The 23,094-nt window shown below is 40.0% G+C and overlaps 3 protein-coding genes and 2 non-coding genes across 5 annotated transcripts; 1 reads left to right on the forward strand and 4 right to left on the reverse strand.

Moving 5' to 3' along the window:
- Positions 1-2,369: 2,369 nt before the first annotated feature.
- birc2 (baculoviral IAP repeat containing 2) lies at positions 2,370-12,943 on the forward strand. The gene is made up of 13 exons (XM_056407987.1): positions 2,370-2,463; positions 3,658-4,647; positions 5,704-5,984; positions 6,112-6,414; positions 7,039-7,315; positions 8,075-8,174; positions 8,287-8,365; positions 8,452-8,500; positions 9,266-9,508; positions 9,642-9,740; positions 10,526-10,681; positions 11,499-11,540; positions 11,954-12,943. Exons 2-13 carry the CDS (start codon positions 4,554-4,556, stop codon positions 12,145-12,147), a joined length of 1,917 nt encoding a protein of 638 aa, XP_056263962.1. The 5' UTR covers positions 2,370-2,463; positions 3,658-4,553; the 3' UTR covers positions 12,148-12,943.
- Positions 12,944-13,214: 271 nt separating this feature from the next.
- Positions 13,215-15,717, reverse strand: rpl23a (ribosomal protein L23a). The gene is made up of 5 exons (XM_056408000.1): positions 15,678-15,717; positions 14,640-14,820; positions 14,246-14,422; positions 13,464-13,533; positions 13,215-13,279 (listed from the first exon to the last, which is right to left on the reverse strand). Exons 1-5 carry the CDS (start codon positions 15,700-15,702, stop codon positions 13,265-13,267), a joined length of 468 nt encoding a protein of 155 aa, XP_056263975.1. The 5' UTR covers positions 15,703-15,717; the 3' UTR covers positions 13,215-13,264.
- On the reverse strand, positions 13,764-13,833 carry LOC130192075 (small nucleolar RNA Z17). Its single transcript, XR_008831337.1, has one exon. It is a non-coding gene; the product is annotated as a small nucleolar RNA Z17 (small nucleolar RNA).
- LOC130192076 (small nucleolar RNA Z17) lies at positions 14,525-14,595 on the reverse strand. The gene has a single exon (XR_008831338.1). It is a non-coding gene; the product is annotated as a small nucleolar RNA Z17 (small nucleolar RNA).
- An 831-nt stretch (positions 15,718-16,548) lies between the features above and the next one.
- ddx52 (DEAD (Asp-Glu-Ala-Asp) box polypeptide 52) lies at positions 16,549-22,480 on the reverse strand. Its single transcript, XM_056407406.1, has 15 exons — positions 22,374-22,480; positions 21,889-22,132; positions 21,588-21,727; positions 21,291-21,476; positions 21,062-21,205; positions 20,394-20,505; positions 20,229-20,301; positions 19,170-19,373; positions 18,996-19,086; positions 18,422-18,544; positions 18,189-18,339; positions 17,503-17,578; positions 17,203-17,274; positions 16,787-17,089; positions 16,549-16,697 (listed from the first exon to the last, which is right to left on the reverse strand). Exons 1-15 carry the CDS (start codon positions 22,458-22,460, stop codon positions 16,658-16,660), a joined length of 2,046 nt encoding a protein of 681 aa, XP_056263381.1. The 5' UTR covers positions 22,461-22,480; the 3' UTR covers positions 16,549-16,657.
- Between the last annotated feature and the right edge of the window lie 614 nt (positions 22,481-23,094).

Genomic DNA, 23,094 nt, shown 5'->3' on the forward strand with positions numbered 1-23,094 from the left:
TTCCTTAACCTCCTAAAAACAAACTTATTTATTAGCCCTCTGCTCAAACATTGCATACCCAAACTAAAGAGGGCGTATCTCTGCAACCACAAGGTCTATTTTAATAACCTTTGTGTTATAATGATAATAATAAGTGTGAGCTTTTGTTCAGATATGAATATATCAGTCTATATGTTACTGGTTATTATTTAATAAAGTTGGCAAACAGGACAAATAAAGTTTTAGATTCCTCTGGAGGAAAAAACTTTTTAGGAAGAAAAATATTTAGGAATGATACAGCTGACTGTTTAAACCTTTCATAAATAAAGAAATTAGAGTATTTAGTAAAGAAAATTCAGGCGAGATCTAGCATTTTCTCTTCCTTTCCTTCTCTAATTTTTCTTTATTATTTGAGTTGTGTTTAGAGCATCAACAAGTGGTTGATATATTATTAAATCCCAGATTATTCAGTTAAAAAAGTACTCATTAATTGTCCAATATAAAATAATTAAAAGGGGAACCTCTCAGGAGTACAGTTACTATTTAAATGGTCAGGATATTATAGTATCTTTCTAGTATTGGTACATGGATTTTGCCGTATTTATAAAAAAATCATTAAAGTCAAGTTCCTGACATATCTGATTATACATTTAAAAGCTATTGATTGTTCCCTGCTCTTGAACATGTTGAGGCTGTACGGATGTCCAAGATGAGTTGATCTATCTAACAATTAAATTGATCTTCATAATTGCTTAAACTCGAGCCTAAAAGCTGAATCTTCAGGGAGGACACTCGAAGAGATTACAGGTTGTGGGTAATGCAATACAACCCGTTTCTGAGAGTAGATCATGTGGAATTTGAATAAAATGCACTGTGAGGCTTGGTTGATACTGAGGGGAGTGGTTAAGTTGGAAGTTTGGGGAACTACCACTGATCACATGACCTCTGAAGCGACTCCTTTGCGTGACTCACTGCTGTCTGACTCGTCTTCCACGAGGCTTCTACGTAAGTAAGCACTCTATTCCTCTTACCTTTTATTTTAGTTTTTAAATCCTTAGATAACTTAAGTGAAAGACCGAATTGTATTGATGTTTCTTTAGTTAAGACAATGTCATTTGTATGAATATTATCAGTGTTGGCTCTCTGTGTAACATATCTAAATATTGCTTTATATTTTGTTGTTGTAGTTTTTTTATTGAACATGTGTTCTCCAGTTCATAGTATGTACATCACATGTACAGTGGTGGAAAGTATCTCAGCACATTTATTCACGTGCTGTACTTAAGTACACTTTTGATGTACTTTACTTTATACTTCTACTTTAATACATGTCTGAGGGGAATATTGTAATTTTGACTCTACTACAATGATCTGACAGTTGGAGACTGGGTTTACAAACAAAACATGAATATCAGTTTATAAATGATGATACTGTGATATCGACTAGAAAAAGCTAACATTTATAATGGTTTGTGCTCCACTTCCACCAGATGTAACATATCAATGCGCCTGTTAAACAGCTGTAGTATTTCAGAAATATAGTAATATAACTCTGAAAGGGATCATTTGGCCAAACAAGTACCTTTACTTTATTACTTTTAGTACATTTAGTTGTTGATAATTTTAACAAAGTGAAATCTAGATTTTTTTGCAATATTGAACATAAAAAAAGGGAATAACATTGATTTGATGATCACATGAGATACATGTTATATAATATGAAAATCATTACACAAACGTTGTTAAACAAATTCACATTACTTATAAAATTGATGAGTTGTGCAGGTCTAAAATAAGGTGGGTGGCTCTCAGAAATTCTGACAAAATAAGCGCTTTTAATGTTTGTCTCTGTTTTTTTTAGAAGGCTTTTTAAAAATCCATTAGTTACCTTCGCATTGAAATTTTATTTATTTATTTGTATGCGTGTTACTCGCATAACTAAAAAAGTATTAAACCGAATCGCATGAAATTTGGTGGGATGATTGGTTATTATCCGGGGACCATTTGATTAGATTTTGGGATCGATCGGGTCAAAGGTCAAGGTCATGAAAAGGTCAAAATCTTCTTTTTACCATAATTTTTATGCAATTGGCATGCAACTAATGCCAAAATGTTCATAATTCAATGCCCAATCTTGTGATATGCGAAGGTATGCGCTCTACCGAGTGCCCGTTCATGTTTTCCTTAGTGTTTGGAATAATATGTTGTAACTATAATTATTACTGGCACCTCTCATGCTGTTTCTGATTCATGTTTGTTATGTAATCCATCTGAACAATAATAACAAAATAACTATTTGTGTTTCACTCCATGCCACGCAGCGAGAACCCCCGTCGGGCTCTGAGAATGACAATTAACGAAAGTGCATTATCTCTGCTCTACTTTCGTTTACCCGATAACCGGAAGTAGAAAGGGGCGGTGACGTCATTCTCGAGCTGCTCCCTCGAAACTGGAACTTTCCGGAACCGACTGGATGGCGAAAGAGTGAGTATGAAAAACGACTGGAAAGTACTTGTGTTAGATAACGTTGTTTCTTGTGTCGGTGTCACTCACACCAGACAGGCTCGTGTCTCCGAGCCGCGGCACAGATTAACGAGCAACGAGCTAAAGTTCATCGGTTATTACGTTAGCTCACGCTAGCTTCAGCAAGCTAATGTCCGTTGTTGTTGTTGTTGTGGTCAATCTGCCGTCGGTTGGCCATTAAATGTCATTTGGCAACGGATAGCTAATTTGCTTTGAAACGATGCTTTACTGACTAAATTATTGTTTTGTGTGAATCAATAAAATGTTCCGTTAAATATTCATTAGCATGGTTAATTTCACGTTGGTTGATAAAAGACACGGAACCACAACGTAGCCGGTGTTCCGCTTTAACACGTGACCGACGCACTGGCTAAAAGGGTCGCAAGTTTAACCGTAACGTCGGAGTTCAACCCGGAAGTGTCTGGTGAATAATAACCAGAGCTAAACCAGGAAGTTAACCAGAGCTAAACCAGGAAGTTAACCAGAGCGAAACCAGGAAGTTAACCAGGAAGTTAACCAGAGCTAAACCAGGAAGTGTCTGGTGAATAACTTAACTAAACCCAGCTAGCTCGTACCTAACATACCCTGCTGGGGGAGGGGACAGAAGCGATAAATTATAATAAATATTAGTTCCAAAATTAACATTAAATTAGCTGAATATTCGATTTATCTATCGGGATGAAATTGACAATAATGGAATAATTAAACTGGAGTTCCTGAGCCAGGAGAACTAGTCTTATAGAGACGACTCTCTGTGACTGAACACTTTCAAAAGTCTGAGGAAACCCCGGTTGTGTCATTTGGGTTTGTTTCTAGCTTCTGTGAGAATTGAACACTTTACGTTTTTTATATAATTATTATTTGAATATCATATTTTTTAAAATAATTGCTCGGATGAAACGATCTCGTTACCGTGGGCTTTGGAAAATTGTGCTAAATTAATAACTGACGATCATAAGAATAATTGCCAGATTTATTGTGAAGTAATTGATGACCTACTCGCATCGTAACAGCTAATTGTAAAGAGGAACTTCGTATTGTGTCTTACGTTTTAAAATGTACAGAATATGGCTTCAAGTCGTTAAAATCTTCCATGAGGAATTTCTACACTCAATTCAACGTTTTTCTGTCTTTGTGTTTTCCTTATTTCTACAGGTCCTGTTGTTATTAATCTCAAGAGGAACATCCGTTATCCTTGCCAAAGAAGGATTACATTTCTCTGGGGTTTTTTTGTATTCCATTATGGCTGCTTAAACGCCGACAAAGGGGATGTCTGAGATGGGGGGAGGGGTTTGAGAACACGTATACCTTGGTCTGTGTGTGTGTGTGTGTGCGCTTGTGTGCTTGATTTATTTCGTTTATAATGTGTGTACATACAGTCACCAACCACAAGTTTAAATTTGAACGGTTACATAATATATTACATATTTCTGATCTAAATAAAGTGTTGACTGAACCTGGGTGAGATGATCACAGTGTAATATTCTGATTATTGATTTGAGGATGCATTTTAATTCCGCTTTTTAAAATGGCCCATGTTTTTTTTTTTTACTGCACAGCATGTGTTTTGTTAGATTTGCATCCACCGGGGCTGTAACTGAAGAAGAAATAAGGGAGTTTCCGCAGTTAAATGCTGAGTAGAACTGTCTCCTAGGTACAGGTGAAATGGATCCAGGTGTAAAGTATAGCCTCAGGCTGTATGTAGGGAATGGGATGTTTAACAACAAATATACCCATGGAATAGCGTGTCATGCAGTGTGTATCCCACACTGTGATGATGGTGGTGGCTGGATGGGTCATCTTGTTTCTTCTACAGTTTGTGTTGCACTTAGTCAAACTTTTGTTTTGTCCTATCCCTTCTCTGTTTCTGTATTTCGAGTTCAGTACCTCGTCCTAATCCTCCTCCCCCTGGTCTCTTTAACTATTTTCTGTTGCAGTGTGAGTGAGTGTGTTGGTGCGGGAAAGTGTGACCTAGGGTTTTTCTCAAACCCCTCTCCCTTTGAAGGACATCTCTTTTGCCCTTACATTTCTTAAACTTAAAAAAAATCAAAATGGAAACTCTTGTTCAACTAAAAAACAACCCGTTTTTGCTGGGCTTGCGTCGCAACGGGCCTCCACCTGACCTGCAATATGATAACTCCTCAGGTACTAGTTTCTTTTATTCTTTCCCTTTTGTCATTCATACATATATATATTTATATATATATATATACATTTATTTGTATAATTATATATTTATGTATAACTATATATTTATATACTGTATATATACATTTATTTGTATAATTATATATTTATGTATAACTATATTTATATACTGTATATATACATTTATTTGTATAATTATATATATTTATATATACACAAGTATATATATATATATTTATATATATATACAAGTATATTTATATAAGTATATATTTATATATAATTATGTATGAATACAGGACTGTCTCAGAAAATTAGAATATTGTGATAAAGTTCTTTATTTTCTGTAATGCAATTAAAAAACAAAAATGTCATGCATTCTGGATTCATTACAAATCAACTGAAATATTGCAAGCCTTTTATTCTTTTAATATTGCTGATTATGGCTTACAGCTTAAGAAAACTCTAAAATCCTATCTCATAAAATTTTAATATTTCCTCAGACCAAGTTAAAAAAAAGATTTATAACAGCTGAGTGTTTGTCAAGGCTCAGGAAACCCTTGCAGGTGTTTCGAGTTAATTAGACAATTCAAGTGATTTGTTTAATACCCTACTAGTATACTTTTTCATGATATTCTAATATTTAGAGATAGGATATTTGAGTTTTCTTAAGCTGTAAGCCATAATCAGCAATATTAAAAGAATAAAAGGCTTGCAATATTTCAGTTGATTTGTAATGAATCCAGAATGCATGACATTTTTGTTTTTTTAATTGCATTACAGAAAATAAAGAACTTCATCACAATATTCTAATTTTCTGAGACAGTCCTGTATATATTTTTATATAATTATACAAACATATTTATATATATGGAAATATATACTTTTATATTTATTTATAAATGTATTCATATATAAATATATTTCTAAATACACAAATATTTATATATAAAACTATTGATATATATATATTTAAGAAAGATACTTTTGCTATTCATCCTTCTGTAACGTCCTTAAGGAAATGTGTCGACATGATGTGTTTTTCATCCCCAGAGCTCTTCCGCATTTCAACCTTTGCTCGATTCCCTGCTTCGGGAGTCACGGAGCGCAGTCTGGCGAAGGCAGGTTGGTTCTACACCGGCGTGGGCGACCGGGTGCAGTGTTTCCGGTGTAACGTGACGGCAGAAGGCTGGCAGACCGGAGACTGTCCCACGGAGAAGCACCGGCAGCTCTCCTCCGCCTGCTCCTTCATCCAGAGCCTCCCGTCGACAGCCAATCTGCTCTCCTCCGCTCACTCCGCCTTCTCCCCACTCCGCATTGCCCCCTCCATACCGGTAAGATCTCTGGAAGTTATCTTAAAATAAGACATACGCTTTATAGAAGAAAGTTAGCGCCGTCTTTCGGAATATTTTTTTGACAATTCTGAGTAAAATTGTTGTTTCTTCTATCTTTTTCTTCAAGGTTTCTGGTCCAGGCCCGGCAGCTCCGAACCCAACAGCAAGCCAAGGCGAAGATCCAGTCGGGTACCTAAACATGGGCTTCTCTGCTCCGCAACCCTCGAGCCCACTCGCCTCTCGTGGCGTAGAAGACATGTCCCACCAGAGACCGACATGCCACAACCCCGGCATGCGCCGAGAGCAGGACCGCCTGGACACCTTCCAGCCCTGGACGCTCTCCATCATAACTCCAGCTGAGCTCGCCAAGGCGGGCTTCTACTTCCTGGGCCAGGGTGACCGGGTGTCCTGCTTCAGCTGTGCTGGACAGGTGTGTATCATCACAGGAGCATGAACCCAGCGTCTCGTTACCTTCGCATTGAAAATGCGGAAGGTTATGTTTTGATCGCCGTGTATTTATTTATTTATTTGTATGCGTGTTACTCGCATAACTCAAAAAGTATTAAACCGAATCGCATGAAATTTGGTGGGATGATTGGTTATTATCCGGGGACCATTTGATTAGATTTTGGGATCGATCGGGTCAAAGGTCAAGGTCAAGGTCATGGAAAGGTCAACATCTTCTTTTTACCATAGCACGGTCAATTTCTATCCAATTGGCATGCAACTAATGCCAAAATGTTCATAATTCAATGCCCAATCTTGTGATATGCGAAGGTATGCGCTCTACCGAGTGCCCGCTCTAGTTTTATTATACCTTTGGGCTGTAACTTGGATTGCACTCTGCTGGCCACCTCAGAGCATAACAAAACACACATTTTAGATTGATCCATTTTGATTGAATTAACTTCCTTTCAATCTTTACACTTGATTGTCTGTGTAGTCCTACTCATGTCTGTTGTGTTACTAAAGCTTCTTGTTAACAGGCCTTGATGGGGAAACACAAAGAGGGCGTGTTGTTAAAATGTTGACATGTTTTTGTGTCTGTTTGCAGTTGAGTAACTGGGAGCCGGGGGACAGGGCCGCGTCCGAGCACCAGCGGCATTATCCAAACTGCCGATTTGTGCGCGGGGAAAGAGCCGACAACGTGTCTCTGGCGGCGGCGTCCGGCGGCGTCTCTTCTCAGTTGTCTTCGGGAGCCGCGGCCCTCAGCAACGTGTCCAACCCGGCCATGGAGCAGAGCGACGAGAGGCTGCTCACGTTCGTCAACTGGCCGTCTCGTATCCCCGTCAGGCCGGACCAGCTTTCTAAAGCCGGCTTCTATTATGTCGGTAGGGAACCGTCTCACAGAGGCTCACCGCGGGTTCTCCTCATCAGACCCGTCACCTGAGGAGGAGGAACGGGGCGCAGATAGAAGGAGGGGGGATATCGGAGTTGCATTCATTAGCTGGACAACAACTCTGAATGAAAGCTGCAGTTTTATTTTTTTTCAGCCAAAACACCACAAACTACTATGACAACACTTATCCTAAAATAAAATAAAATCTTAAAGCTGTCATTTAAAAGGCTTACACAGAATTCACTTCAAACTTTCAGATGAAGCCTTGAATGAAATCCTTTCTTTTCCTTCCTTTTTCGGCAGTGTCCACCGCATATATATATATATATTTGTTTACATTTTATTTTAAATTTATTTAACCAGAAAATGCCTCATTGAGATTAAAAATCTCCTTTACAAGAGTGTCCTGGCCAAGACAGTAGCAGTAGCACGTCACACAAAGTATAAGTATATATATTTATCAGAATTAGTATTTGTTGTGTTTTTCCCCTTGAGCTGGAAAGTCCTGAATGAAATAATTTTATAGACAACTTGTTATAAACCTGTTCCTACATTCTAAATATAGAATTCCCATTTAATCAGTTTACGAGTAAATGTGTCAAGCTAAATAGGAAATAAAAGATGGAAAACAAACCTGTATTCAGATTGGTTTCAAACCGTCATCTTCATAAGATGAACCGCGTTTTACTCTCTCCACGAGTCCCCCTCAAACTCCACGAGTCCCACTGAAAGCTCTTTGTTTTCCCTCAAGGCCGCAACGACGACGTCAAGTGTTTCTGCTGCGACGGAGGCCTCCGGTGCTGGGAGTCGGGGGACGATCCATGGGTGGAGCACGCTAAATGGTTCCCTCGGTAAATACCGTTTAACTCTGTGTTCTCCTGAGCAATTTATACCGTCGACAAACATTCCGATTGTCTTTTTGCCTGTTTTGTACGTAATGTTTGTTTTCTGGTGACTTTTCAGGTGTGAATATTTGCTCCAGGAGAAGGGACAAGAGTTTGTTCACCAGATTCAGGCTCGCTTCCCTCGGCTGTTTGAGCAGGTCAGTGGAGAGCAGCAGCAGCATCAGAATAATAACCAGAATCAGAATAATCTGTTCTAAAAATGTTTATTTTTCTCCCCAAAAAGCTGTTGGCAAATGGAGACAGCAGCTCCAGAGAGTTTGTGGATCCACCTGGTGAGTTTGAAACGATGTAGAATCGAGAGAAATGAAAGAGCATCTCTAGATCACTGATTTCTGTTTTTTTTTATTTTTTATATATATATATATATACAGGACTGTCTCAGAAAATTAGAATATTGTGATAAAGTTCTTTATTTTCTGTAATGCAATTAAAAAAAAAAAATCATGCATTCTGGATTCATACATCAAAATTTTTTGAAATATTGCAAGCCTTTATTTGTTTTAATATTGCTGATAATTCTTAAAACTCTAAAAGTATATGGCTCTTCTGAAAAAAGTTTTCAAGCACTCATAGGTTAGGGCACTTATAGGCTAGATAGCTTCAGCCTTAACCCTTTCGCTCAGCCGCATGTATCTTTCTTTTTTATTTAATTCCTGGTGGTTGTATAATTTGCTGATCGAAATAAATAAACTCATTCGTTCATCAGTACAGTCAGACATTTTCTTAATGGGGTGAAATGTTGGGAAGTCATATACATATATATATATATATATTATTTATATATATATACATATATGTATATATATAATATATATATATACATATATAAATAATATATATGTATATGACTTCCCAACATTTCACCCCATTAAGAAAATGTCTGACTGTACTGATGAATGAGTTTATTTATTTATATATATATATAATATATATATGTATAATATATATATGTATAATGTATATGTATAATATATATATATATATATATATATATATATATATATATACAGCCTGTTGGTTTGCACCCTCCTCCTCAGTGGTTCACCTCGGTTCAGGAGAGGAGCGCTCCGAGGACGCCATCATGATGAACACCCCGGTGATCAAGTCGGCTTTAGAGATGGGCTTTGAGCGAAGTCTCGTCAAGCAGACGGTCCAAAGCAAGATCCTGACCAGCGGAGAGAACTACAGGACGGTCCAGGAACTGGTCTTGGACCTGCTGAGCGCCGAGGACCAGAAGAGGGAGGAGGAGCGAGAGATGCTGGCGGAGGCGATGGCGTCGGGTAAATCCGGAAACGTCTCCGCGATGTGTCGTCCGTGAAAACGAACGGACCGCGAAATCCAAATGTTTGGCTTGTTTCTCTCGGGCCGGTGAACTTTTCAACGAATGACTTAGTTTCCTCCGTTTTGTTTCAGACGGTTTCACCTTCGTGAAGAGACACCAGGCGGCGCTGATCCAGCGTCTGAAGAGCGTGGAGCCCGTGATGGAGCATTTACGAGAGCAAAATGTTCTCAGTGAGTTTCTCTCTCTTCCTGTATTTGAATATTTTGTAGGTGTGTGGAAAGAACGAGGACTCTGGTCTTTCCTTTTGGCCGTCACCTGTGGCCGTTTCTTTCTCTTCCCAACACCTGCGTTAACATTACTTCCTGGTCCTCTTTAACCCTCCCGTTACCTTCACATTTACCAACATATTTTACCCTCGGGGTCAATTTGACCCCAGCAATTAAAACCTCCAGAAAATTATTAGAATTAATATTGTTTCCCAAGTTTAAGTGTGAGGTACTTTATGTTTGTTTGTCGACTACCTAAATAGCCCTTTAAATATATAAAAAAGTTGATATTTCTTATATGTTTGACAGTGAAAAACAGCCTGGGGTCAAATTGACCCCAAAGAACACCGACGTTAAACATTGAATGGGGTCAAATTGACCCGAAAGGTAACAGGAGGGTTAACACCCCCGTCACCAGGGTTACGCCCCTTCTCTTAAAGGGCCCTCGTGAATCCCTCCTTAGTCCCCTACAATGTATTTAAATACGTGTTACCACATCTGTTTAATGTTTTGTAACTCCACTCGTAGAAAGGACAGTTAAATAGTTACTTTCGGTTTCTGATCATAGACGTACAGACATAAAGTGAATAAACTGAGAAGCGCTATATAAAATAAATGATTATTATTCTTAAAAACTACAATAATCATGGCTGACAGTTATTGTCCAAAATCCCATTCTATATAGAATAATTGTTTTATTGGGCCGATGAACGTCTCCGTCGTGAGTAACTCTCCCCGTTCGCCCGCAGCGGTGGAGGAGTACGGCGGCCTGAAGGCCCAGACGTCGGCGCAGCAGCAGACCGCCCAGCTCATCGAGCTCGTCCTCACCAAGGGGAACGCGGCGGCCGAGGTCTTCCGCAACTGGATCCAGAAAAACGACGTCTACCTGCTCCGGGATCTCATGGGTACGTCTCGCGTGTTTGTACTCGAGTACTCTGACGCGAAGCACGTGTGATGTCGTTGAGCCGAGGCTCTGTGTCGCACTTAAAATGATGAACTGACGAGTTTACTGGATGGCGGACTCGCTCGTTATGTCACAGCATACGATACTGTGGCTTTAGTAGTTTTGTGTGGCATGATCTACGATGACCCTCGAGCTCGCGGAGGATCCCCCAGAATAAAGTCGTGTACATTTTTTAAGTTAAATGCATTAATCTGACTCGATTCCTGAAGAGCTCTTGTAGCTGATGTGGGACTCTAGTTGTAGCTGTGGTGGAATGTAACTAAGTACATTTAGCTCTCGTACTCTCGTTAAATATTATGTTTAGTTTAGTGTACTTTTTTCTAGTATTTCCATTTTCTGTAACGTTGTACTTCTCTTCCAAAATATTGTACTTTTCACGTCACTAAATTTCTTTTTTTACTTAGTAGATTTTCTATTATTTATGCAGAATATAAATCAACGGATAAACTGTCATGTATTATTAGGTTGTGTATATAGCCTAATTATTAAGTATATCAAGTCCTTAAAATAAGCTCCATCTTTACCAGCTGTAACATTATAGCGATTAACACATTAAATGTATTACTTGACATGGCCATCTGCATAGAATTAAACTTTTTGTTCATTTTGATGCTCACACTTTTGTACTTTTTACTTGAGTAACATTTGAATGCAGGACTTTTACTTAACTGAGTATCTATACACCGCTACAGTCGGCTACGTTGATTGTGCATGAACCAAAGCTTGAGCTAACGGTGTGTTGTCTTTCTCATTCTCAGCCCAATCAAACGAAGCTGCATCGCCGAGCCAAGATCTTTCAGGTATTAAGACCTGGGCATCAGGCACAACTTACAATTTTGACAATTTAATTTTTTTCCCTTCAATTATTTGAACTGGGAAGCATTTTGTAACTTCTATTTTAGTCCCTGAGGCAAAAGGCCCACAATGTTACATCAAATGTGTAATGCAGTTAGTTTTTTATCTGTGAACTGCAGGTAAAGCCAATAGTACTGTGTGGAGCAATGTTATCTTTTAATATAGAGGTTGACAGTAATATACATATTATATATATGTATATTATATATATAATATAATAATATATATATATTATATATAATGCATATATATTATATATATATATATGTATTTAAAAAATCTGTTTTGATTGCTGTGGGTCACACGACGACGTCTAAAGAATGACGAGACCTAACCTAAAGAATCTCTTCCTTCGCAGACCTCCCCATGGAGGAGCAGCTGCGGCGCCTGCAGGAGGAGCGTACCTGCAAGGTGTGCATGGATAAAGAAGTGAACATCGTCTTCATCCCCTGTGGACACCTGGTGGTGTGCAAGGAGTGCGCCCCGTCGCTGAGGAAGTGCCCGATCTGCAGAGGCCTGGTCAAAGGCACGGTCCGCACCTTCCTCTCGTAACCAGGACCCTGCGGCCCGCAGTCTCACAACCACGAGATTGAATTTAAGCAATATAATAAAGGTTTATATGACAAACACAAGTCGTGACATGAAAATTACATAATTTACATGTCTATTATACCCATTGCTGATGGTAGTACTAGTCATATTTCTGTTATTCACTGGTAATATTACTATTAGTTTATCCATCTTTCTTGATATTCATAATTAACCATTCAATGATCATTTGGATCAATCAATGCTATCAGTTAAACATTTATAACATGTTGTATTGAGAGCTGAGGCTTGTCACCTAAGGAGAATATCTGGTTCACCCTAAAGGTCACCACCTTAAATACAACCTTGACCTTTGTCTTCCTGTGTGGTAAACTCTTCACATCTTTCATCCCGACTAGGTGAGGAAGACAGAAATCCGGTCCTGACGCTCTATAAATTTAATTTTATTATTTTTGATTGATATATTCAGTAAAAGTCTGTTTAGTAGATCATTACGTTTTATTACAACTGGGTAATGTTTTAAAGAACATTAGTTTTCTGTAAATCAATATGGAAAAATCTGTGTTTAAGGATCCATTTTTTGTATAACAAGATTGCATTATAAAAACACAATTTCAAAGTAATACAACAGCCCAACTTTATATCAATTTGACGGTCTAAATAGGATTACAAATACAGTGCGTCAAATACAGGGATGGGCTACTGTAGACGCCCTGACTAAATCAAGATATTGAAACAAAATTATACAGCATCTCAGTTTGTATGAAAATCTTTCATTAAAGTGGCTTTTGTGAATTTACTGCATTGTATGCTTTATTCCACATGTGCGTGTCCATTTTCTCCATAACTAGTCAGACAATTTTCTTGCACTCACCAGAAAATGGCAACTTACTTAATCTATGCTTAGTTATTAGATTTGTAAACCTTTGAACAATAAAATATGTGCTCTATTTAAACCACTTTGAGCATGTTTTCAGTCTAAAGTACCGTCTCCACTCCCCCAATGGTGGCTAAAGTATGCAAGCACCGAGTTATCCATGTGCAAAGACAACTCACAAATACAGAATCAGTTGTAGTTTATACAAATATTTATTCTCGCGCAAGTCTCGTCAGCCGAAGTTTAGATGATGCCAATCTGTGGAGAAAAGAGGACGTGAATTACTTGGTTCACCAGCAGTGAATACAGCTGCATCTGCAGTTTCTGGCATCAGTGGTTCCTTTGAATGCATCACAGAGATTCAGACATACAAATATTAGCATCACTTGCACAGAATTGTCCACGACTGAAGGCAAATACCATTGATTTAGTAAGGACTCACCTTGTTTGCAACATCCAACGCATCGTAGTCTGGTGCGAGACGAACGTACGCCTTCTTCTCACCATCAGGCCTTCATGAAAGTAAAAATACGTTCCATTAAGTTCCTATTTACGGGGCAACAAGACTGACGCTCGGATTTAAAACTAAAATTCAGATCTCAAATTATATTAAAAACACTACATGTCTGGAGTCCTCAATTCCTGCCATTAGGAACATGAAACTATGTACAGTGAGCTAATGTACCACGGAGCCCGTTTGGTCCTTACATAACACACCCTTGAGTATTGTAAAAGTCAGATTGGTGCATCAGTTGTTTATAAAGTTAGAATCATATTATTCATACTTTGATCGCAATACCATCATTTGCACCAGGCTCCCTGCATTTTTCACTGTAATAATAATAACTTTATTAATATAGCACCTTTAAAAAACAATGTTTACAAAGTGCTCCACAGAGTAAAAACAAAACAATTGGAATAGCAAGAAACCAATATTCCATTTAACAGTATATATTAAAATAAAAAATAACTAAATTAAAAACCAAATAAATTAAAGACAGACAACTAAATTAGGGGAACCAAAGTTCTGCATAAAAAGACGATCATTTAAAAGCCGTTCAATAAAAATGGGTTTTAAGGAGTAACTCACTCGTTCCAGCCATTAGGAACATAACGCTCTGTACAATGAGCCAATGAGCCACTGATGAACAGAATATTAAATGGGTGTGTATGGGGCAGGTAACAGACATCATGAAACTGGTCAGTCTGGGTTGAGGTTTCTACCTGATGAGCGTGTTGACTTTGGCGACGTCGATGTCGTACAGCTTCTTGACCGCGTGTTTAATCTGGTGCTTGTTCGCCTTCACGTCGACGATGAACACAAGCGTGTTGTTGTCCTCGATCTTCTTCATCGCGGACTCTGTCGTCAAGGGGAACTTAATGATGGCATAATGATCCAACCTGCAGGGAAGAACATGTATACATGAGGCCACTAACCCACCATTACACCGCTTGGTCCTTACACATCATACCCGCATCTTTGACTATTGTAAAAGTCTGTTTGGTGCATCAGTTGTTTAAAGAGCTAGAATCATATTTATTCATACTTTGATCGCAATACCATCATGTGCACCAGGCTCCCTGCATTTCTCAGCAGCATGCGGACCCCGTAACTTACTTGTTCCTGCGAGGAGCGCTCTTGCGGGGATACTTGGGTTGCCTGCGCAGACGAAGGGTTTTAGGGCGACGGAAGGTGGGAGAAGTCCTGATCTTCTTCTTCCTCTGGCTGTGGACGCCCTTCAGCACAACTTTCTTGGCCTTTAGAGCCTTTGACTTGGCCTCAGTCTTGGCGGGGACAGCTTGAATAGAGAAATACAATTGATTAGACTTCTTATCAGCGGTTGGTGGTCCACCAGTCAGTAAATTGATAAACCCCTTAATGGAGGTTTATCATCTGTATGACGCTACAGAGGTCATCCATTTAAACCTGACGTGTTGTGCTCAAGTCCTTAAACTACATTTAGAGCAAAGTGTCCTTCCATCCTTCAGGGGATGTTACCAGGTAACGTACATTTACTCGCCGAGACATAACATTACTGCATGAAGCTATATATATATATATGTGACGCATGGAGTTGCGTAATCTAATTAAGCTGATTTAACAGGAAAAATGATGCGTTAAAAGTTTACACTGACGCATGTTACGTTAGCGAACCTTGAAAATGCAACATTAACGAAGTGGCCAATGTTAGAGGCATTGTCTTATATTTTAACAGCAACTTTAACTACGCACGGTAACTATCACGTGGAGCTTAACGCTACGTCTTTAACGCCGCAGCAAATGCTAACGTCACAGAAATAGCTAAGAGCCAAACGTATTACATGATAACTACGGCTACTACTAAGATACGCAACATGTAGATATATAGTCTTCTACGTAACGGACAGAATAAAGAAACAGGATCGAGAATCGGCTGTAAATAAACTGCGTTTGTGAGCGCAGTCGAAGCTAACATTAGCTTAGCATCACGTTTTAGGATACACGCCGGAGACCGTCTGTGTTATCTGCCTATTTAAACCGTTGCGAGCAATATCCCGGGATTATATACATCACCGTATATACAGCATTGTATTAAGGAGACATCTAAGGTATCTTACATTCGATATTTGTGTGAATTGTACCGATAATTCATTCAAAATCATACGATTGACAAACCTTCCTTCTTCACCTTCGGTGCCATGTTGAGAAAGGAAGGCTAAACGGGGTTTCCTGCAGTATATTGCATGGGCGAGATCTCGCATCTGATGTATCGCGATAGTTAAGAAAACTGAACTGAATCCTTCCACCTCCTAACTGCAGATGGAGCTATATCAGAGTCTATCAGGAAGTATTGAAGATATATTAACATATTTACTGTTTGTATATAAATCACATCTGTTATAATCTTTAGTTTTTGGTCGTGGAAACAAGATGAACAATATATTTTCTTTAAATAAACAGTTTTTTAGAATTTATTAAGGGGGTTCAATTGCTTTGAACAGTTATTCCAGGAGCTTGAATACAAGACCACATTTGGTCAATTAAGGCTTTGTTAGCCTATATTTGTTAGATATGGCACTGCACAGTGTATTGTTCTGATCAATAACTTTAAACAGGATATATGGCCATGTAAGACACCATTTTGAAATAAGTAAAAAGCAACACAATATTGTGCTTATATCATTAGGCATTTTCTTATTCCATGTCTGATTTACTATGGGTATGAAAACATATTTGTATTATTAGCATATGAAGTATAATTAATCCTTTCAATAAAGTGAATATTAGGCCATTCTAAATGAGATCGAGTGGGGTAAGGAGGGTACAATTATGTAATTGTTGGTTTTCCCCCCATATCTCTAACAACTGTCTTTGATTGCAAGCTTGAAATCCATATTGATCTATATCTTGTTGAGTGTTCACAAGTCTAGCTTGTTGGTTGCATGAAATTAGTCATCACTCATTAAAGTCTAAATATCTTTTGCTTGTTACAATCTTTAGTCTGTCACGTGTTGCAGGAGAGCCAATGAAACGTAATGAAACAAAGCATATATAAAAATGTTTATTTTATAATCTGATCAAACAAAGCACACATGTGAAAATTAGCTGGAAATCAAAGAATCCACGTCCTTCTTCTTTTGGTCTTGTACCGCTCTTCACTGGTCCTCTTGTGGCTTATTCTTCTTCCCCTTTCTCCTGGTAGAGTTGAAAATAAATAGTCAGTAAAGCACAATGTCAGATAAAAAGTTAGACAATGAGAACACACACACACACACACATCATACTTTTTTAACTTGGCTCCGGTGGAATTTGACGTCGTCTTCTTGTTCTTTTCACTCCCCCCTTCCGTCTGCGTTTTATTTCTTCTCTTCAGCTCCTGTCCTTTTGTCTTCTTTTCTCCTTTCTGCTGCAGCGCTGCCGTTTGAGATCTCTTCTTCTTCTTCTCCTTCCGCTCTCCGCCCGCCGCACTCTTCTCTCCCGTCGCTCCTGTATTCGGTGCTTTGCCTTTCTTCTTCATCAACATGCGAGGAGTTGTGCAAATGGTGCTTCTCGTGGGGGGTTTATTCTCAAGTCGCCGCTTCGCTTTACTAAATGCAGACAAATACAGAATAAAAAACTAATCAATTATACCAATAAATAAAAACGCCTTTAAATGTATAGGTTATCGTGGAACTTCTGCATCGTCGTCCACCTCCTTTACCTGTGGATTTTCTTGAAGCCAATCATGTAGTCGGGTACAGGACAGCCAGCTTGTTTGATGATGTTCGCGATGCTGTTGGAAAGAGATGCAAAGATAAATATATTGAGAGAAATGTGTAAATTGCGAAACCTTTCACAGTTGGGAGCTTGCAATATTACCGTTTTCTTTGCATGCTGTTTAGTTGAATGTGAACACTGTTCTGCTTCTTACAGATATATTCTGACTTTGATATGAACTCATTTTAGAGTCAAATCACACACAAACAAGCTGTACGCGTTTAAAGTTTGATCTCTGGTGTACCTGCGCAGCAGTGGCTTGTCGTTTTCTGTGAAGAAGGTGATGGCCTTCCCCTGATGTCCAGCTCTACCCGTCCGACCTGAGGAGCAGCACATTGAGACAACGCAGGATCAGAGCTGCAACTAACGCTTTAGGGGGGTTATTATTTGATCATTTAGCTTGTAAAATGTCAAACATTGCCAATACAATTAATTGGATATAAGGCCTTGGAAAGCAAGATCATAAAGTCACCTGGATAACTAAGGGTAAAAACATTGATCCCACTCACTTGTAGTGTACAATGACAGAGTTGTTATGGATATATTCATATATAAAAATACTATAATACTACTATTTTTATTAATATTATAATTAAAAATCTAAGTACAAAAAAAATATATATAAAATATATATGTATATACACACTATTTTTAAAATATTATACATATACAAAAAGAAATACTACACATATATATTTAAAAAATTGCTTAAAAATAAATTTGTAGTCGTGTGTTTGTATATATATATATATATATATATAAAGCAATGCTGTGATCAGCAAACATGTGTTCTTTTGACACAAATAAATACTTATCGTTATCAAGATAATCACAGATTTATTGATTTGTCCACTATCTCATCAGTTAATGGTTTCAGCCCAAGATGGGTTGATTTTATTGAGAAATGAAGGGTTATGCATAAACGCTAACCAATTCGGTGGATGTACTCCACGGCGCTGGTGGGGAAGTCGTAGTTCAGCACGAGGTTGACTCCTTTAAAGTCCATCCCTCTGGCGAGCAGAGCCGTGCAGATCAACACCCAAATTTTGCCGGCCCTGAAACTGTTCACGACGTTGTCTCTCTGAAACACAGAAGCAACCGAGCCGGGTGAATACAGTCGACAGCGACGCGAGTAATACCGCATTCTGAAGCGTCCGTCGTACCTGCTGCTGCGTGCGGTCCGCGTGGATCACCTCCACATTGATGCCTTCGTACACCAGCTCATGGAAAAGCTCCCGTGCGCGCTCTATAGACTGCACAAACACCAGCATGGGGGGCAGGAAACCCTGAAAGTAGCAAGGAAGACAGTCTCAGTACGAATGGATTTTATAGTATTAACCCTCCTGTTACTTTAGGGTCAATTTGACCCCATTCAATGTTTAATGTCGGTGTTCTTTGGGATCAATTTGACCCCAGGCTGTTTTTCACTGTGTCAAACATATAAGAAATATCAACTTTTTTATATATTTAAAGGGCTATTTAGGTAGTCAACAAACAAACATAAAGTACCTCACACTTAAACTTGGAAAACAATATTAATTCTAATAATTTTCTGGAGGTTTTAATTGCTGGGGTCAAATTGACCCCGAGGGTAAAATATGTCAGTAAATATAAAGGTAACAGGAGGGTTAAACATTGAATGGGGTCAAATTGACCCTAAGGTAACAGGAGGGTTCATAAAGTTACGTCAACTGTTTTTTAACAAGCTTGAAAAGTAACCGTCCGGAGTGTTCTCACCTTTTTGATGATGTCCCTCATGGCCACCAGTTTGCCGTTCTCCGCCCCGACGAACAGCAGCGTCTGTTCCACCGACGCAACGGCCGTATTTCTGAGAAGAGAAAGTACATCGTATCACGCGAGAAAGAGATTATGAAGATCCGTCAAATAAAAAGGAGTTCCATAGATTATCACCTGTGTCCAATGTTGACAGACACCAGGTTGTCGAGGTTTAGGCGGCACCACTGCTCCACATCCGGCGAGCAGGTGGCGCTGAAGAAAGCCCGGCGCACATTTGATCCGGAACAGGCCAGAAAGACGACGGCGAGCTGCTCCCTGAAGCCGGTCTTACCGCCCTCAAACAGCTTGTCGGACTCGTCGACCACGAGCCACTCCACGCTGACCGCCAACAGAAGACAACAATCAACCTCACGTGGCCTCCCTCCCCAGATGGGTCTGTGTGGCATGTTTACATGTCATCATTTGGCAGTATGAGTAACAGAGATGGATATGACGAGAGACAAACGACCCCTGCTTGAATGGGTCCTTAACCAAATGAGGGATAGTTGACCACGATGTTTACATACAGAAGATAGAGCTGGATGTCAGTAGCAGATTCATTCGGTGCCAACAGTGTTGATGCTTTTACACTATTCTCCGTCACTGAGGATGATCGGATATATAAATTGATATATACTTCTGTCTTTTAAGGGACATTTTATTTATCTTGGGCATGCGCAATGATAAACAATCCACTGATTGACAGGTGGCAGCTCGACTCTGCACCACGTTGACAGCCCCCCCCCCCCCCTATCCCAATATCTCCCTTCCATCATCGCCAACCTCTCTCCACACCCTCCCCCAATCCCACTGCACCGTAAATGTCTAAATATAGTCACTTGCAACTTTTGTTTTTGGTTTGCTGTTTGTTTGGTTTGCACATGTTTATATATATTTGTACATTTCCACTGTTGACCATATGTGCACTGCATTTTTGATTTGGTATCCTGCTTCTTTGCACTCTCTGGTCAGATGTAAAACTACATTCCGTTGCCCCGGTGCCTGTACTCTGTGCAATGACAATAAAGTTGAATCTGAATCCGACAGCATTGCTGGTAAACATGGATGTAAACCATTTATAATTGAGTTTGCTTTATAAATGTTTTAATAGGAAGCAAATGCATGTTGATGGTTTACAAGAAACATTCAGAGGGCACCTTAAAGGGAAAAGAAAACAAGACAATTCAGTGTTACCTGCTCAAGTCGAGAGCTGGAGGATCCTGCTTGAGAAGGAAGACCAGTCTGTTTGGAGTACTGACGAGTATATCTGCACAGAAATGGGAGGGGTGACATCGTGACGGGAGGGAAATTCATTTCAGTTTCAGATTTGAATTGTTCTTTTTTTCCCCCATTTCTTACCGTATTTCTTGTTGGATTGTGGTCCGTACTTTTTGGCTGCGAGAGAGGCTTTCTCTATGATGTGAACTCTAAATCCTACTCCCTCCGACAGGCGGACCAGCTCTCTGTAGGTCTAAACACAGCGCAGCAAAGCGGACTGTAAATGCACGGAAATGTGTGCGATCAGAGGTGAAACTCCCACTGCATCCAATCAGAATTAAAACCTGGAAGCTACCGTCTTCACATCTCCGTCCTTGTCTTGATATTGTAAAAACATGCCGTTCATCATGCAGGGTTCTTACACATTTTGACCAATGGATTTCCAGGACTTTAAACCAAATTTCCATGACCAAACTGAAATCTCAGCATTAACATAAACATTTTTGAAAATTTTGCATATTGATAGCGTACGCCGGCATATATTTTGAGCGTCTTTCTTTAAAAAAACTTATTAATTATATTAAACTCGGCGTAAATGAACATGTGATCATAACAAATTTCCATGACTTTTCCCAAACTTTTATGATTTAAGTTTTTTTCCAAGACTTTTCCAGGCCTGGAAATGACCATTTTAAAATTCCATGACTTTTCCAGGTTTTCCATGACCGTACGAACCCTGTCATGAATTCAAAAAAACTGGACAGGACAAGCTTGATAATGAAAAAAATAAATAAAAAGAGTTGCTGCACCTGGTTGGCCAGCTCTCTGGTCGGGGAGATGACCACCGCTCTGAAGCCGAGGTTGGCCGGCTGCTGCAGTTGGGCGAGCAGCGGGAGACAGAAAGCCAAAGTCTTTCCCGATCCTGTGGGAGCGCAAGCCAGGAGCTCCCGGCCCTGACGAGAGAAACCAGACGTCCTCACGTAACCGCCGCTTGCGCGCGACTTAGAAACCGCCGACCGCGTACGCGTCGGCACTCACGTGCATCATGAGCGGTATCGCCTGCATCTGCACCGGCGTGGGCGAGGTCAGCCCCGCGTCTTTGAGGGTTTGGAGGACGCGTGGGCTGAGTCGGTACTCGGACTGGAGCTCCTCGAACGTGCTCACGGGGTCTGGTACGTCGCAGCCGTGCACGTTGATGCGGTGTTGAGAGCGAATGCGATTGACCTTAAAATCACAATATATATTTTAAAAAGGACATGAGGCGCGATAGAGGAATAAGAAAATGATTCTACAAAATACGACAATCTCTTTATCCTCTTCTCGTGCTGTGAGCACCTTTTCTTGATGAAGCTGCTTCATCCTCTTCAGCGAGGATTTCTTCTTCCCGTCGCCGGGCAGGTTTTGGATCTTTCGGTCCAATGAGGAGGTCCAGGTGATGCCGCCTCCCTCCGTGTCTTTCAGGGGTCCGTCAGCAGCTTCAGTCGGGCAGAAGACGGCAAACAGCAGTGAGTCTCTGACACGTCAAGTTGTAATACACATACCACTGCCCACGATGGATTAATACAACAGAGACGTTACAGCTACCGCTGTATAAACAGGCAAAATAAATGTCTGTGGAAAAAGCCACATCCTTTACCTTCCACCTGGTCGCTTTTCGGCCTTTTCTTTTCTTTGCTCAAGTCTTCATCTCTTTGCTTTCTTTTGCCTCCTGCGCCAGAATCTCCACTTTCACTTCCCTCCTCCTCCTCTTCCTCCTCACCACCATCATCCTTATCTAGTTCTACAGGACTACTCTGGGATCTACTGGTTACTCCTGTGCCAAAGTAATCGATCGCAGATAAAACATTTGAGGACTCTTCCACGACGTGAGATCTGGCGACCTGTAAAATAAAAACAGTACAATCACTATCAGTGTATAATACACTTGTGTGACATAGTGTCCCACCAGTCATCTAATTAAATGTCTCATTTAAACAGACAGTCATTGAACACCAGAAAAACGAGCAGTGTAGCACCCTTGATCGCTATCTTGACCGGCGAAAGTACATTATAACCGTGTCACGTGTCGTTAACCGTCGTTATTTTTGATCCGGCATATCATTAGCCACCTGGTCAGTTTACCTTAAAACGCGCCGCGTCTTGACCAAACCTCTTCAGGTCAAATTTAGCTCCAGCTCCGAGTTTCCGAAACAACTCGAAGGCGTCCATTACTGCAGCAGCGTGGTCTGTCCGCGGAGAGCCATCACGTCAACATCCGGGTCATCTAGCAGCACCTCTTTCCACTCCGCTCTGAACACGAGCGCCCCCTGCTGGTCGCGTTTAACACCCCCAGCGTGAAACACGTCGTTACCGGTATGACGTGAAGTTTTTTGTTATTTATTATATATTATATTTTTGCGTAGATATGTCCTCAAAGTAATCTGGCCGCCCTGGAGCTTTCAAATGTGCATTTTTCAAAATAAAATGTAAATATACAAACATTTGGATTGTGTCTGCATTGAAATCAGTCTATTTAGCTGCACATGCAAGGTTTTATCGAAATACTATAATATATATATCAGTGGCGGGCCGTGCATTTTCTACCTAGGCCTTCAATGCCGTCTTACTACAGCTGAACAACCAAGATTAGTTCACCATGTATTTATGTATGTACATGTGTATATATCAGAGAACCTATCTATCTCCTAGGGTACACATCCTGGTCTCCAGGACTCTCCCAGATCCTCAAGTAGGCTTGAGACAAGTGCTTGAGCCTGCTCTGGCCCACCACCCCACCCAGTCTACGAGTATCCAAGGTACACATCCCGGTTACCATGGTGACCAGAACTCTCCCAGATCCTCT

The sequence above is a fragment of the Pseudoliparis swirei genome, chromosome 3, assembly GCF_029220125.1.
Source record: "Pseudoliparis swirei isolate HS2019 ecotype Mariana Trench chromosome 3, NWPU_hadal_v1, whole genome shotgun sequence".
NCBI lineage: Eukaryota > Metazoa > Chordata > Actinopteri > Perciformes > Liparidae > Pseudoliparis > Pseudoliparis swirei.

Excerpts from the sequence above, each read along its gene's own strand:
- birc2 (XM_056407987.1), top strand. The coding sequence starts at position 4,554 with ATGGAAACTCTTGTTCAACTAAAAAACAACCCGTTTTTGCTGGGCTTG. Across the intron at positions 5,985-6,111 it reads GCATTGCCCCCTCCATACCG|GTTTCTGGTCCAGGCCCGGC; the intron begins GTAAGATCTCTG and ends TTTTTCTTCAAG. Across the intron at positions 10,682-11,498 it reads CCTGCTCCGGGATCTCATGG|CCCAATCAAACGAAGCTGCA; the intron begins GTACGTCTCGCG and ends TCTCATTCTCAG.
- rpl23a (XM_056408000.1), bottom strand. The coding sequence starts at position 15,702 with ATGGCACCGAAGGTGAAGAAGGAAG. Across the intron at positions 14,821-15,677 it reads ACCGAAGGTGAAGAAGGAAG|CTGTCCCCGCCAAGACTGAG; the intron begins GTTTGTCAATCG and ends TCTCTATTCAAG. Across the intron at positions 14,423-14,639 it reads AGCGCTCCTCGCAGGAACAA|GTTGGATCATTATGCCATCA; the intron begins GTAAGTTACGGG and ends TCTTCCCTGCAG.
- ddx52 (XM_056407406.1), bottom strand. The coding sequence starts at position 22,460 with ATGGACGCCTTCGAGTTGTTTCGGAAACTCGGAGCTGGAGCTAAATTT. Across the intron at positions 19,087-19,169 it reads TCTGTCAACATTGGACACAG|AAATACGGCCGTTGCGTCGG; the intron begins GTGATAATCTAT and ends TTCTCTTCTCAG. Across the intron at positions 17,275-17,502 it reads GACAAGCCACTGCTGCGCAG|CATCGCGAACATCATCAAAC; the intron begins GTACACCAGAGA and ends TCTTTCCAACAG.